The following is a 14,634-nucleotide window of genomic DNA, read 5'->3' on the forward strand; positions in this document are numbered from 1 at the left end:
TCCCAACAAACCCAACACTAAAAATAAAACTATAAAACGTTACATTGAAAAGAATTTTAAGGTAATTTCTTATATTTCTCTGTCTACTACTGTAATTGTCTATTATGAAAAATTGAATTTTGTTATGTTTGAAAACGTCTACTTTTTCAGTGTTCCCATGCTCGGATTTTGTCGGATTTTTGTTAATATATTATCCTGTATAAATGATTTCAAAATATGGCTTAAATTTTCTTAAAGTAAATTTTCTTACCTCAAAGTGTATTTCACCCGGATTAGATGTAGCGGTGCATCGCGCGTCACGGCTAGCGTTCCAAGTTGAAGACTAATAACAAATATATCCCATAATATATCCCATCTTCAAAGCAAGATACAAACTGATATGATAATTATTATTGTTCGAGATTTAATGCAGATTTTTTTAATAGCCATAAAATATGTATGTTTATATCACCCGAGTTTGTAATTGCAAAAAAATTAAGGTTTTACCAAACAAATCTTTGAAATTTGGTATTTTTTAAATTTAAAGCTGTCTCATTTAAACAAAAAAATAATTAAATAATATAAAACTTGTTGTTATCTTGAAGTAGACTTAATGAGGAAGCTATTAAAACAAACCGGAGACTTTTAAGACGCTTAGTTTTCAAACTATATCCATTTTACTAAAAGCTTACATAAATCCAATATGGCGGAAGCTTTTTTCCAATATGGCGGCTTTCCGCCACTTCGATTTTTCTCGATTTTTAGTATGATGTTCTGGACCCCTTTGTTGACAAAATCCCATATATTTCATCTATTGCTTTAAGTTTGATGTTAGGCTTATTTTGACTCTAGATTGACTAGCCTAATAGGGAATAAGCTATTACCGTAGTTCTCATGGTAAGACCTGGACCCGGGACCAATTTTTTTTTTCGTTTTGAGGTCCCTAGAGGCCAAAAACACCATCCGTTCAAATTCATATATATATATATATATATATATTTATTAATTTATTAAGACCTCAAATTAATGACGTAATCAAACTAACAAAAGTTACACTAAACCAAAATTATTTTCAATACAACAATTCATTTTACATACAAGAAGACGGTTTACCCATGGGCTCTCCCCTCTCTGGACTTTTAGCAGATATTTACATGAACAATCTAGAAACAACCAAGATTTTAAACGAAACAAATCCTTACAAATCAAAAATATTATATTAGTACCGATATGTGGATGACATTCTTTGCCTATTTGAAGGCACTCAAATTGAAGCAGAAGAAATACATAAACACATAAATTCTCTTTCATCGCAAATTAAATTCTCTGAAGAAATACAAAATTCACAAATCAACTTTCTAGACATATCAATTTCGAAAGAAAGACACAAGCATAAGTTTAAAATATACCGAAAACCATCTACAACAGACATAATCATACCATCAAATTCAAATCACCCGTGGCAGCACAAATTGTCAACTTTTCATTCAATGACACATCGATTAGTAAATATACCAATGTCAAACAAAGATTTTGAAAAAGAGAAAAACATCATCCTATATTTAGCCTTGAAAAATGGGTACAAATCTTCTATAATTGAAAAAATGATTCAAAAGAAAATTAAGAAGAAATTTGAAACACAAAGATCGATTGAAGAAAACAATAGAAAAGAATTTATTTGCATACCCCATAGTACAACCTTAAACAACGCAACAAGAAAAACCTTCCAAAATTCTAATTTGAAAATAAGTTACAGAACTAAAAATAATGCCTTTCAGATGATAAAAAACAAAATTTCTAATGAAGCATATAACAACCAAGTTAAAGATATAAACAAATCAGGCATTTATCAAATTAAATGTTCAGACTGTAATAAATCCTACATTGGCCAAACAAGTCGTAGCTTTAAAAAAAGGTTCCAAGAACATATACAAGCGTTAAAATCAGGTAACCAAACGACAATGAAATCAAATTTTGCAGAGCACCTTATCGAAACTCGACATGAATACAAAAATATAAATGAAAATTTAGAAATTCTAGAATATGAAAGAAATAAAACAAAATTAAATGTCAAGGAAGATTTTCATATATGCACAAATTACAAAAGATTTCCTCAAAATTTACTGAATACCATGAACATCAACAAAACAAATCCGATATTCGAAAAAATCCTACAATTGCAATAAAACAGAAATATTATATAATATACGCAAAATTAAACAAAGAATAGATCAAGATCCTCTAAATTTGAAGTTAGCTTAACATATGATTATATTTATTCTTTGCATTAATCTGTTATTGTATTTGTATAAAAACATGACTATGACCTAAGTGTCGAAACATGTCGTTTCTTAATTAAAATGAATTTAAAAGGGTACTTAATGTTGTTATAATGTTTCCAATTTATATATATATATATTTATATATATATATATATGTGTCCGTTAGCGCAATAACTCGAGCAAAAATGATTCGATTTTGAAGAAATTTGGTACAAACGTGTAAACCTACGTTTATTCGAACGAGTTCGCGAACCAGCATGATCGGACAATGGGAACGGGGGTTTATGAGGGCTTTTATGGGGTAAAAATGAGTTTTTCCCATTTTTGACCCAAAAAACATAAAATGTTGCAATTTCTTTCCAAACAATTTTGTAGAGCTTAAAAAAAACAAATAATTTAGTATATTGAAGCGTTATAATGCGCCTAATGGTTACGGAGAAAATTCCAAAAAATTGTAAATTTAAAATTGTCATGTTATTCTTATGGAGAATAAGTAAACTGTTGTAGTTTGGTTGTTTATTAACATGTTTTGCCCAAATTTGGAAAATGTTTTTATTTCTTACTAACTATTAACATTTTACATAAAAAAAGACACTTTTACCCTCCCTGTTGCAGCAAACCTAAGTATGTGTTAAACTGATTCTATTTAAATAGGGAATAAATGTAATATTTTTAAGAAGATATTTTAGTGTAAATCCAATCAGGCAAATGGAAATTCGCTTAGTCTGCAGGTTTGCTGCGGCGGGGGTATTACTTCAAACCAATATAAACATCTTGTAGTGTATTCAATTACCTACATAAAAATGTATAACACGTTGGGTAACAATTTTTGTTTTTACGTGCTAGGGGCATAATAATACAAATAAACAGAAAACCGCAAAATACAACCGCAAGAAAAATACAACCTATTATAAACACAATTTACACTATTCAGTAAATATTCATGCATAATAAAATGCATGAAGATTACTGTTATATACACATACACATTTCTCTAAAAATACGAAATAATAACAAATTTAGTAATCAATCGCGGATAAAACGAGAGCGAAAACTCACAGGCAATGGCGAATGTGTATGAGACCTTGACAGTAGTGACACACTTTCGTCGTCTTAGTGAGAGAAAACGGAAATAACCCTGAGCGCAGGCCTGCCACTATCGCAAGCTACATTTCTTCCTCTTCAAAATGACATATAATATGACTAGTAATAATAACTTACACTGTATGTAATTTGTATTTTCCATACTGTCACCTTGTGACGGTAGGCCATTTGTTATAAATTTAAAAAACAGCTGTTTTCATAAAATCGTACCGGTTGTCCAATCAATATTTAGTTCTAAAATATCACTACCACAATGAAGATAAAATCAATGGCTATCCAGTGGTACCACCCGCAACATCCCAAGACGAAAATTATCCGAGCAGGGTAATGCCAAACAAGACGTGTTTTGCCAGTTCCCAAGTCTCGGCTGCAAAAGTCGTGCCGCGCCAAAAATTCATTCGATTTCTAATCGTCTGACATTGTTATATACCTGCTACAGGGTTTGTTTATGTAATAAAATGAAAGTTCGGAATGTGATCTTTTGAATGGTATATATATTGTTCTCATCTGAGTTGATTAAGAGTGTTTTTTTTGCCGTTAAAATAATTTCGGCCCATACCGTAAAAGGTGGTCATTCTAAGCATCAACGGCAAACCGTCACCCGGTGACGGTTGGCCACTGCTAGGGTTAACGCTGACAACGACATAACATAACCTCAAGACTGGTGTTTGTTGACTGACAGACGACAGACGAAACTAGACCTGCTCAACAAGTGAATTTTCGATAAGCTGTTGTTGTCTAGTAATACTTTAGTTCACCGCTAGAGAGCATAAGCCTCGAGAGAGGAAATCATGATTTTGTCCGAGGAAGAGAATTATTCGCGACTAGCTTGCTAGAATTTCATGATGGGTTAGCCTCTGGATCAAGATAATGCAAAATATAAAGGGTTTAGTTTACCTGTTGCGTCAATTGATCCTTGTGTTATAAATCAAATAACAGCTGTTTTGTGCTGCTAAGCGAGATCATCTTCAGGTTGGAAGAAAGTTAAAATACAGTTTTCTCACCCATGAATGAGGTCATCAGCACATTTAGGACACATAACACAAAGCATAAATATAAATATAAAAAACTTGGCTAAGTAGTCCGAACACGAGGCGCGTAACCAAACATGATGAGTTATCGGATTTTAATTTTTTTTTTTTACATTAATCAAGATGAAGCTTGCTTTGAAGATGACCAAAAATATTGTAAACTTATCCATGTTTATTAGTTTATTTTTATTTATAAAAACTGAAATCGCTATTTTTACAATTTGGTCCACGAGTTGCATTTGGGATTATATTACCTTTCAACCGACACCGCATTTGTAATTTTCGGTTGAAAAGTATTAAAATAACAATTAAATTAGGGAAGGTCAGCATTGTGCTTATGGAGGATTAATCCAATATGGCCGGCGAGGGGAGTGTGGCCTTAAAACGTATTTATTAATCATCAAAAGTGTCTTGTCATTGAGGTTATACTATATTCTATAGATAATTGTTATATATTTCTTTAAATTTCAATGGTGTGAAGAGTCAGTAATACTATATGACTTAAACAATCTGATTCCCAATTATTTCTTACCAGGTATGGTGGAGTACGCGATGATGAAATCAGCATGGGCTGGTATTGTATATGAAGGACTAGAATCAACCTGAGTTTGTTTCAAAGTCACCCCTGCATCCAACTTGTCCCCTTGACATGCCTAGCAAACAAACAATTCTAACAGTAATACAACAGGACCTGAACTGTATGTTTGCAAGATGTTGAGGATTGCAAGATCAAGGAATCCTGTAGGCATCACTTTTCCAATTTAAATTTGCTTACACTGCCATCTATGTACATTCCTTGTAATTTAATTCATATAAAAAAAACCCTTTAAAATTGTCCAGCTATTCTCATCCATGCAACACAACGTACAAATATAACCTAGTCACACCTCAAATCCAACTTTCAAAATATTTAAATAGCCATTTTTACATACACATACAACATATTTTCTTCAACAAGCTACCCACTTGTTTTCATAAACTACCTTTAAACCAATTTAAAAGAAAAATTACCGAGTTTTTAAAATCAAAAGCATTCTACACGCAGGAAGAATTTTTAAATAGTGACATATCATGTTTAGATTTCAAATAGGATATTGTATACAGTAGAACCTCTCTAATCCAACCTCAGATGGTCCGACTCCTCGCTTGGTCCGACCGTGCCGCCAATACCATAGGCTTCCTCTATTATAAACCTCATTGTCCAAGAAAAAAAAACTAGAAAACTTTATGAATTGTGTTTTTTAGTCTAATGTGTCAAAATTCATTGTAAGTTACATTTAACCATTTCTGCCCATTATTAATTGCAAGTAGGCTCCCACATTATTGTTTTTGAAAAATCACAGTTCATTTGACAAAAATAAAATGAAAGCAAAACAAAGGATTGTGATCAAAGCTTCAAGGTCAAGCTATCCGTTTGCACTGACAATCGTCTGCTCCTTAGGCCTACACATGACACATCTGTCTGTTGTGCGTTTGCTGTGTCACAACACTTTGTGACTGGGCATTTGGTAATCATGACAACTTTAGTAGCCTGTGATTGGGTGATTAGTAAAGTAACCATGAAAACTTGTTGAATGGGTGGACGAAAAGAAACTCAAGAAAGAATAAAAACAAAGAGAAAGAAAACCCGATATTTTTATGTCATTGTTATCTTTATCGGTGTATTTTACAACTCTTGTTATGTGTTATGTTGTTATAAGTAGGCTACTATTATTTTTTGTAATGTGTTATCTAATGTTTTGATCGACATTCTTCTGTCTTGAAACAGCGTAACAGTAGTCTATGACTAGCTAGGTTTCTAGACTTTCTATTGTTCTGTTCTTTATTTCGCTGTACAGTGTTTGGACATTTTTTTGTTTGAGTAAAAGTTTGAAAAAGCTGTCATTTTAAACGTTACAGTTTTTATTATTAGTTATGAAGGTCGTGACATAACACCATAGAAATAATCACTTCAGGATCTCAAATTTTCTGTTTAAACCCTTGATATCTCAAGCTTTACCTACGTGAGAAACTCAACAACTAACATTTTTACCTTACAGCTTCAAGACACAGTAGGTATCAAAATTACATTAGTTCTAAGATGAAAATGTATTATTTTTATACCAAGAATTGTTGATATATATATATTAATTAGATCAAATATTGCTAGATTGTATGGAGAAATGTAGGCTATTGTTCTGTTTCTAAAAAAGGAAAATTTACATTTTCTTTATTATTCTTTTTAATTTATGCAAATACAGGGTGTCACAAAAAAGTGTGATGGGCTATACAGGACCTAATTCTACATGCAAAAATAAGTCAAAAATGAAGAATAAAATTTTTTGGATTTCGGCTTAGTTTAGCCGTAATCCGCCATTTTGTTTTTTGGGGAAAATATTTATTATTTCAAAATCCCTTTGAGATATTTTTACGAAACTTGGCAAAATTGTTTACACTATAGTAAGTAACATTTATAAAAAAAAAATATTATTTTAACTTTCCAAATTTAAAAATGGCGGCCGTTTGAAATTTTTAATGCCAAATTTCATGAAGACCGGTACCTAAATCAAAATTTTGTAAGACACAAAAGTTTTAGTATTTATTATGACAAATCCAACAAAACAAAAATGAATAAAATCGGTTCATAAATAAAGAAGCTGTGTTCATTTTAGTAATTTAGACTGAAATTACTTAATACGTTACATAAATTATTACATTACATATAATACATTTTAATATTAATAATTTCAGTCTAAATTACTAAAATAAACACAGCTTCTTTATTTATGAACCGATTTTATTCATTTTTGTTTTGTTGGATTTGTTATAATAAATACTAAAACTTTTGTGTCTTACAAAATTTTATTTAGGTACCGGTTTTCATGAAATTTGGCATTAAAAATTTCAAACGGCCGCCATTTTTAAATTTGGAAAGTTAAAATAATAATTTTTTTTTATAAATGTTACTTACTATAGTGTAAACAATTTTGCCAAGTTTCGTAAAAATATCTCAAAGGGATTTTGAAATAATAAATATTTTCCCCAAAAAACAAAATGGCGGATTACGGCTAAACTAAGCCGAAATCCAAAAAATTTTATTCTTCATTTTTGACTTATTTTTGCATGTATAATTAGGTCCTGTATAGCCCATCACACTTTTTTGTGACACCCTGTATATATATACAGGGTGTTTCAGTAAAGCGTAGCGGGCTATGCAGATTCAGATTCTACATGCAAAAATAAGTCGAAAATGTAGAATAACTTTTTTTTGATTTCGGCTTAGTTTGGCCATAATTTGCCATTTTGTATTTTTTTGAAAATAATTAATAACTCAAAAACCCTTGGAGATATTTTTATGAAACTTGGTACAAACTTTATTTCTACAGGTATAAACATTCTCCGAAAATATCTTTGATCAGACTCAACAAATTTCAAAATGGCGGCCATTTAAAATTTTTTAAGTAAATACAATGAAAACCGGCCATTAAAACAAAAATTTTAAATGGTCGCCATTTTGAAATTTGATGAGCCTGATCAAAGATATTTTCGGAGAATGTTTATACCTGTAGAATTAAAGTTTGTACCAAGTTTCATAAAAGTATCTCCAAGGGTTTTTGAGTTATTAATTATTTTCAAAAAAATACAAAATGGCGGATTACGGCCAAACTAAGCCGAAATCAAAAAAAAGTTATTCTACATTTTCGACTTATTTTTGAATGTAGAATCTGAATCTGCATAGCCCGCTACGCTTTACTGAAACACCCTGTATATATATTCTACGTGGCTGATAGCGCATTAGGGATGGATATCTAAGTTGGATGTACCACTTCTTTTTTATCAAGTTGTGCATTTTCCAACCTGATATTTAAATGTTTACAAATAGGAACTGAATGTTTTTGGCTTATATGATATGTAAACTCACCTCACAATATTCATTTTAGGCTAGGCCTATTCTTATAAATGTTTAAGGTTAATAAGTTAACAAAGATATACAAATTACAAAAGGTATTTTATTTAAACAAATGAACAAACATGCAATGAAATTTAAAAGGCTAAGTTACGTTATAATATGAAAGGACTGACAATGTAATGTGGGCTGAAATTGAAATAAAATTGAAGATAAGTTTTAAATAAAGGTTCAAATTTATAATAGTATAATTTAAATGTGCTATATCTCAGGGTAGGGTGTCGTGCTGGCTTGAATGCTAAGAATTAATAAATTAAATCGTGTCCAAATAATTATGTTAAACTTACAAAATCCCAACAATGAAAAATAAATTTTGAGGTTGTCCAAAAGGTAAGTCCAATTAGTACTGAATTTAAAAGAGTTTAAAATAAAAGTTTATACTTAATTTTTGAAAAATAATGTTAAAGTTAGTCCTCTTGAGGTTGACTGTGATATAACTTGAATATAAACTGGGTTTTTCTTGATGATATTAATTAATTTAACTGAGATAAAATGTGGACTCCTTCTTTAAACAGTTTCAACTTTCAACTATGTCTTCCTCCTCTATTCCAATCTCAATGTTCACATAATTAATTGTTGAACACATGGATCACTGTTTCACTGCTTCTTGAATTTTGATTCCTTAAGGACTAATTTTGAAATGATATTATAAAAAATTTTGATGTATTCCAATTCCCTTACATATTTAATAAATAATTAAGTTGTGGACTTTGTAAAAAAATATATAGGCTATGGAATTAATATTTTTAATGATTAATTGAACAGATTAATTGAACAGATTAATGAAATTATATAAATTAGGAAAATGAATACTAGGCGAGCCTTTCTGAGGAGTGATTAATAACAAAGGTGTATGAACAAAAGTTAACATTTTAAGAAACTTACTACGAAATAATGAATGAATGAAATGAAATATTACAGATAAATACCTGGATGAAAAATAGCTTGGGTTTGCCTGCAAGCGATGTGCACTTGTCTGCAGTGAATCTGTTCCACAGTTTCTCTGGTTTGTAAGGAGCATCACTGGCATACAGGATACCTTGTTCTCCATGTGACAAACATGCCAGAAGGAAACAGTCGTTGTTAGAGTGGTCTACTGAGCTTGCTGAAACAAAGAATAATGGTTACAATAGACTTTCATTCAATACCTGTTTACTTTCTTGCCCCTATGGGTGTATGTTATGATAAAATTTGGTATGTGGGTACTAATCCATGGTATATCCAGGAGTTTTTTTCCTATTTTAAATTGTGATTTTTAAGAGTGATTTTCCCATAAAAGCCCATACAGTAACAAAAAGTTTTCAAAACTTAGCTCGAACAATTTTGATTAAAATTTTGTAGTCCTTAACTTAAGACAAAATGGTATGACCTACATTACTGTAAAAGTTACAGATTAAAAGTTATTGCAATTTCACTATACTATGGGCATGTTTTATGACCAGTATGTAGCGCAGCTAACATTGATGATGAATTTAATTGGTTAATGCACTTGAATATTGAAGGCGGCATAGCAAACAAAAAGAATGATTAAGAAATAATATTATCTGATTCAAACATTTCAGTGGTATGCCTGAACAAGCACTGGTTTAAAAATTATATTTTAATTTTAAATAGTATTCCTATACCTTAGGAGACTTTTTTTGCAGGAAGGAAGAAATTCAAGGTGGTTCTTGCATACTATTAAGGGACAATTTAGAATATAGGTAAAGTAAGAAATGATTTATGTGCCTTAAACAAAAACTCTGTCTTTGAAATTTTTTGTATTGTAATTGTTACTTTAAATATAATTGTTGTTTCTATTTACAGAACACTTTCAAGCTAATTTAGATAACTATAAACATTTTCTTAGAAAGTTGAAAGGCTTACTAAAAATTCTGATTAAAGCTACATGTAACAAAAATTATAATCTTGATTTTAATGTTCTGGAAACTTGCAGCCACCCACAGCAAAAGTTAAAGTTAATTTATATTTTGGAGCAATAGGGTTTCAAAATAAATTTTCCCTCTCCAACGAGAATTACTCAGTCCACAAAATCTTGCATTGATAATATTTTATCACGGAAAATTAATCATCATCAGTCATTATCAATAATAATGAATTTAGAATAAGGCATCTCTTTTTATTTTTTTATCAGAGGGCCAGGCTTACAAGTGACGGGATTGCATCGCAGCTGGAACAGCTTATTATGCACCCTCATTCACAGGTCCTCATTCTCCAAACCCAGTGGCCGCTGATGAAGCCAACCACCTTCCGCAGGGTCTTCTTTCGTCCTCGTCTTCTTTTTCTCGCCCCAGACATCCTCATGTGTCAGGTGCTCTCGTCCTCTCTCTCCACCTTTCTTCCTGGAGGATTCATTGGAGTCAGCTTTGGTGGTGCCGCCCTCGCCCTGCTTTTTTACCAGCATCCTGGTTCCCGGAGGAACTGGCTTTTGCAGGGAGCAGGGTTCGGGTGCTTGAGAGCCCATGCCTGCCTCCTCTCTCTTTTGGATAGCACCTTTTCGCCTTGGCTAAATCAACCGCTATCCTCAATCTTCAAAACTTGCCAGATTTCAGTAAACCTTCCTCCTCCATTGGGGTCAGATTGTCAACGTTGTTCCCACGAATACTAGGTATCTAAGGTATCTAGGTATCTAATTGGGTCCCCTGTGACCCAATTAGAGAGGTAAGGGTACGACTGGGTTCCCCCTGGTTCCCAGAAGACTCCGTTGCCGTTAAGACACTGAATATTAGGCCCCCAGTGCCACAAGACTCTCAGCACAGATCGCATTACACCATAGTCTAGGGCCCCCATCACTTGGTTCTGTAGGTAGACCGACACCCAGTGGCAGAAAGTAGCTTTCCACAGCTAACAAGTGAGAGTTGGGAGTTTAGGTGTGGCCAATCTGCCGAACCAACCCCACATGCGAGGTTTGGCCGGAACGGCGTGAAAGGTTCTCCCACTCCCTAAACCCCCATACCTTCCATTAGGCATCTATGATCACAGAGCATCTATAATATTAAAACGAAACAGTGTTTTTTTATTTCACGATCCTGAATCAACCACTCGACGGATTTTCACGATTTTTGTGTTGAAAGAAAGATAATTTTGAGAACTAGGGAATGTCGAAGCCATAATTTTAGTTTAGGGTCCCAGTTTTTTAGAAATTAAGTTTTAATTTTTAAAAAGTCTAGCAGCCGACGCTAAGATTCTAAACTAGCTTTTGGCATAAAATAATTTGCTTAACATAACAGCTGTAAACAATTCAGCTTTTGTGTCCCAAATTCAGCATTTGGATAAAAATGTAAAGCAAACTTAGGGTTGACTTATTTATAGGGTACTATGTGTAATGCTGATCATTGATACGTCCAATTCTACTGTAAGAGGATGACAGATTAATTAAATATACATAGTAAAATACTAGGATGTTCAAATTATTTTTAAAGCAATCTTTGTAATCTTCGATTTGTTTTAGAGCAATATAATTTGTTTTAACTATCAGCTGGTGAAATATAAACTATGGAACTATGAGGTTATTTTATATACTCTTATTTTGTCATTGATTATAGGAAATAAGTAAGATTAGTAGAGATAATTAGACCACAGTTTAAAATAGTTTAGACCAAAATTAATTAAACCACAGTACAAATCGAGGCTCTGTACACGAGTCTTGATAAAAAAGGATAAATGCAAATTATTTTACTGCTCCAATTTTCAAGGAAAGATTAGAAAAACAACAATGTTTAAATGTTTTAATTCTTCATGGTAGCTTTTTGTTTAAAATTCATGTTTGTCTGCTTTAACTTTGTTTGTTTGGATTAGGCCCGGAAATATTGATGCCATAAAAAGAAGATCAAGAATAATCAGGAATCACGATTTTAAATTGTCACCACAACCTCAGCCGGGTTTTATACAAAGATGGATAACATAGATTATTGAACACAACGTCAACATTTACCTAGAATACTGCAATTACACAAACCATCCTTTTATGAAATCGTGTTCAGTTGTGGTTACGTTTGGGGGTGCCTATATCAGCACCCCCAAATGTGAAAATATCATTTTTATTTCAACTACTAATATATTGTAGTTTAAATTAACTAATATGGGAAATTACGATGTACATTTATTCAATGAGGGTGGGTAATTATCAAGGATAGAACTGATAACTGGATGGATAATAAACATTGACAATTACGTCATTAGCTTTACTAGCGTGTTTACTTTTTATATTCCTGCTACATGTGACCAGTTCTTTTTTTTAAATGAATGTTCTTTGAACCAAACAGCTGTTTCAAAACAAACTGTTTATTGTTTTTACTTTTCTTTGTTTACACTTATTTATTTAGCAATTAATGCAGTGAAATTAGGTGTGACGATTAGTTTTGATGTTAGGGCACCAAAGTTAAATTATGTGTACTGTGAATTTTATTGGATATTATCGTTTTATTTTAGGTCGTTTCTATTCAGACCTACTGGAAATTGTGTATAGTAGTTGTATTGTGGTGATAATAATTATGGAAGAGGCAAGTATGCTATGGAAGGTAGTATCGTTGACTAGGTCTATACACTTCTTAATTGACTATTACTCTCTCTAATGTAGGCTACTTATAATCAGTGTGCGTCTGTGCGAATCGGCTGCAAATCTCACTTCAACGCTTTTCACATCGTAAAAATTGCAGAATTGCTGTTTTATTGTAAAATTATCGGATTTAAAATGCATATCGTAAAAGCCTATGATGGAATAAAAACATATTTGGTCACACAACATTTGTTTACAAGATGATTTTTCACATTAAAACGGCAAGAAACTTTGTCTTTATATGTGTAAACTAGCTGATCTGAATTGTACACGGTTTTAACTGACTACTGAATTCCCGTACGTAGGACGGGCTAACACCTCGTTATTTTTAAAGATATTAAATAAAACCAATGAAAATATAATAAAAGGTAAAAAATATTTTTTCAAAAGAAAATGCAGCTGAACCTTTAGGCCTATCTATAATTAAATCTATCTTTTCAAATAAACACTTTTCCCAATAATTTAACATTTGTAGAGCCCAAACCTCTCTTCAAGAAGGGCGAGAGACAAAATCCGGACAATTATCGACCAGTTTCCCTTCTACCATAATTTTTAAAAGTGTTTGAAAAACTAGCATCTAAAAAAATCTCAAGTTTCTTAAGAATAATAGTATTTTCGCTATTGAACATTTTGGTTTTAGAAAGGGTTTAAGCACGATGAATGCTTTGTCAGATTTTATTAGTGAGGTTTCATGGGCTTTGGATGGGTCACATAGCACAATGGGAATGTTTTGAGGTCTATCTAAAGCATTTGACTGTGTCAACCATATGATATACTTGAAAATAAAAACCTAATATTTTTATAACTTTTCAAAAAAATCTGTTTAATGGTTGAATTTATATTAATAAATCTTTTCAAAGAACAGCAATTTTTAAAAATAATGAAAAATCAATACCATATCAGAATGGTAAAAGATTAAAGTTGATGTTCCTCAAGGCTCGATTCTTGGACCTTTACTCTTTATTTAGTATATAATGACTTGCCTAAAAATGTCTCTAACAACCTTATTTTATATGCTGAAGATACAAATGCAATTGTCAAATCTAAAGATTACTCAGAATTATCCAATTATCACGCAAAGCTAAACAAGCCCTATCGAACTGGAACAGTGGTTCAACATTTAACGGTCTAAAAATGAATCAAGATAAAACCCAATTGGTAAAGTTTTGTATGCTCAGGCAAGATAGTTTAGAGACAAAAATTTAGCTGTTCACGATGATGCACAATTTCTTGGTTTGTACCTAGATTCAAATTTAAATTGAAACAAAAGCATTGTACATTTAATTAGTAGACTGAATTTGGCATGCTATCAAATGATATGTTTAAGAAACACAACACAATTGACTTAAAAACTCGTTTGATGTTATATTATGCATACCTCTATTGAATTCTTTAATATGGAATTGAGATCTGAAGTGTCTTAAAACTTTTATCAAGTGATTCAAAATACAAAATACCCCTGCCGCAGCAAACCTGCAGACTAAGCAAATTTCCATTTGCCTGATTGGATTTACACTAAAATATCTCCTTAAAAATATTACATTTATTCCCTATTTAAATAGAATCAGTTTAACACATACTTAGGTTTGCTGCAACAGGGAGGGTAAAAGTGTCTTTTTTATGTAAATAGTTAGTAAGAAATAAAAACATTTTCCAAATTTGGGCAAAACATGTTAATAAACAACCAAACTACAACAGTTTACTTATTCTCCATAAGAATAACATGAGAATTTT

General features: G+C 31.8%; 1 protein-coding gene across 2 annotated transcripts in view; it reads right to left on the minus strand.

Moving 5' to 3' along the window:
* Positions 1 to 14,634, minus strand: part of LOC128983210 (caspase-1-like) — a 71,954-nt gene that overhangs the window by 22,566 nt on the left and 34,754 nt on the right. For both annotated transcript variants that reach the window (XM_054402419.1, XM_054402421.1), the window contains 2 exons: positions 9,272 to 9,447; positions 4,929 to 5,049 (listed from right to left, as the gene is read on the minus strand). In XM_054402419.1, the coding sequence (XP_054258394.1) occupies positions 4,929 to 5,049; positions 9,272 to 9,447 (297 nt within the window). The remainder of the gene's footprint in view (positions 1 to 4,928; positions 5,050 to 9,271; positions 9,448 to 14,634) is intronic.

This window comes from Macrosteles quadrilineatus, unplaced genomic scaffold (assembly GCF_028750875.1).
Source record: "Macrosteles quadrilineatus isolate MER2022 unplaced genomic scaffold, UCM_ALF_1.0 Scaffold_1__1_contigs__length_201487025, whole genome shotgun sequence".
Lineage (NCBI taxonomy): Eukaryota > Metazoa > Arthropoda > Insecta > Hemiptera > Cicadellidae > Macrosteles > Macrosteles quadrilineatus.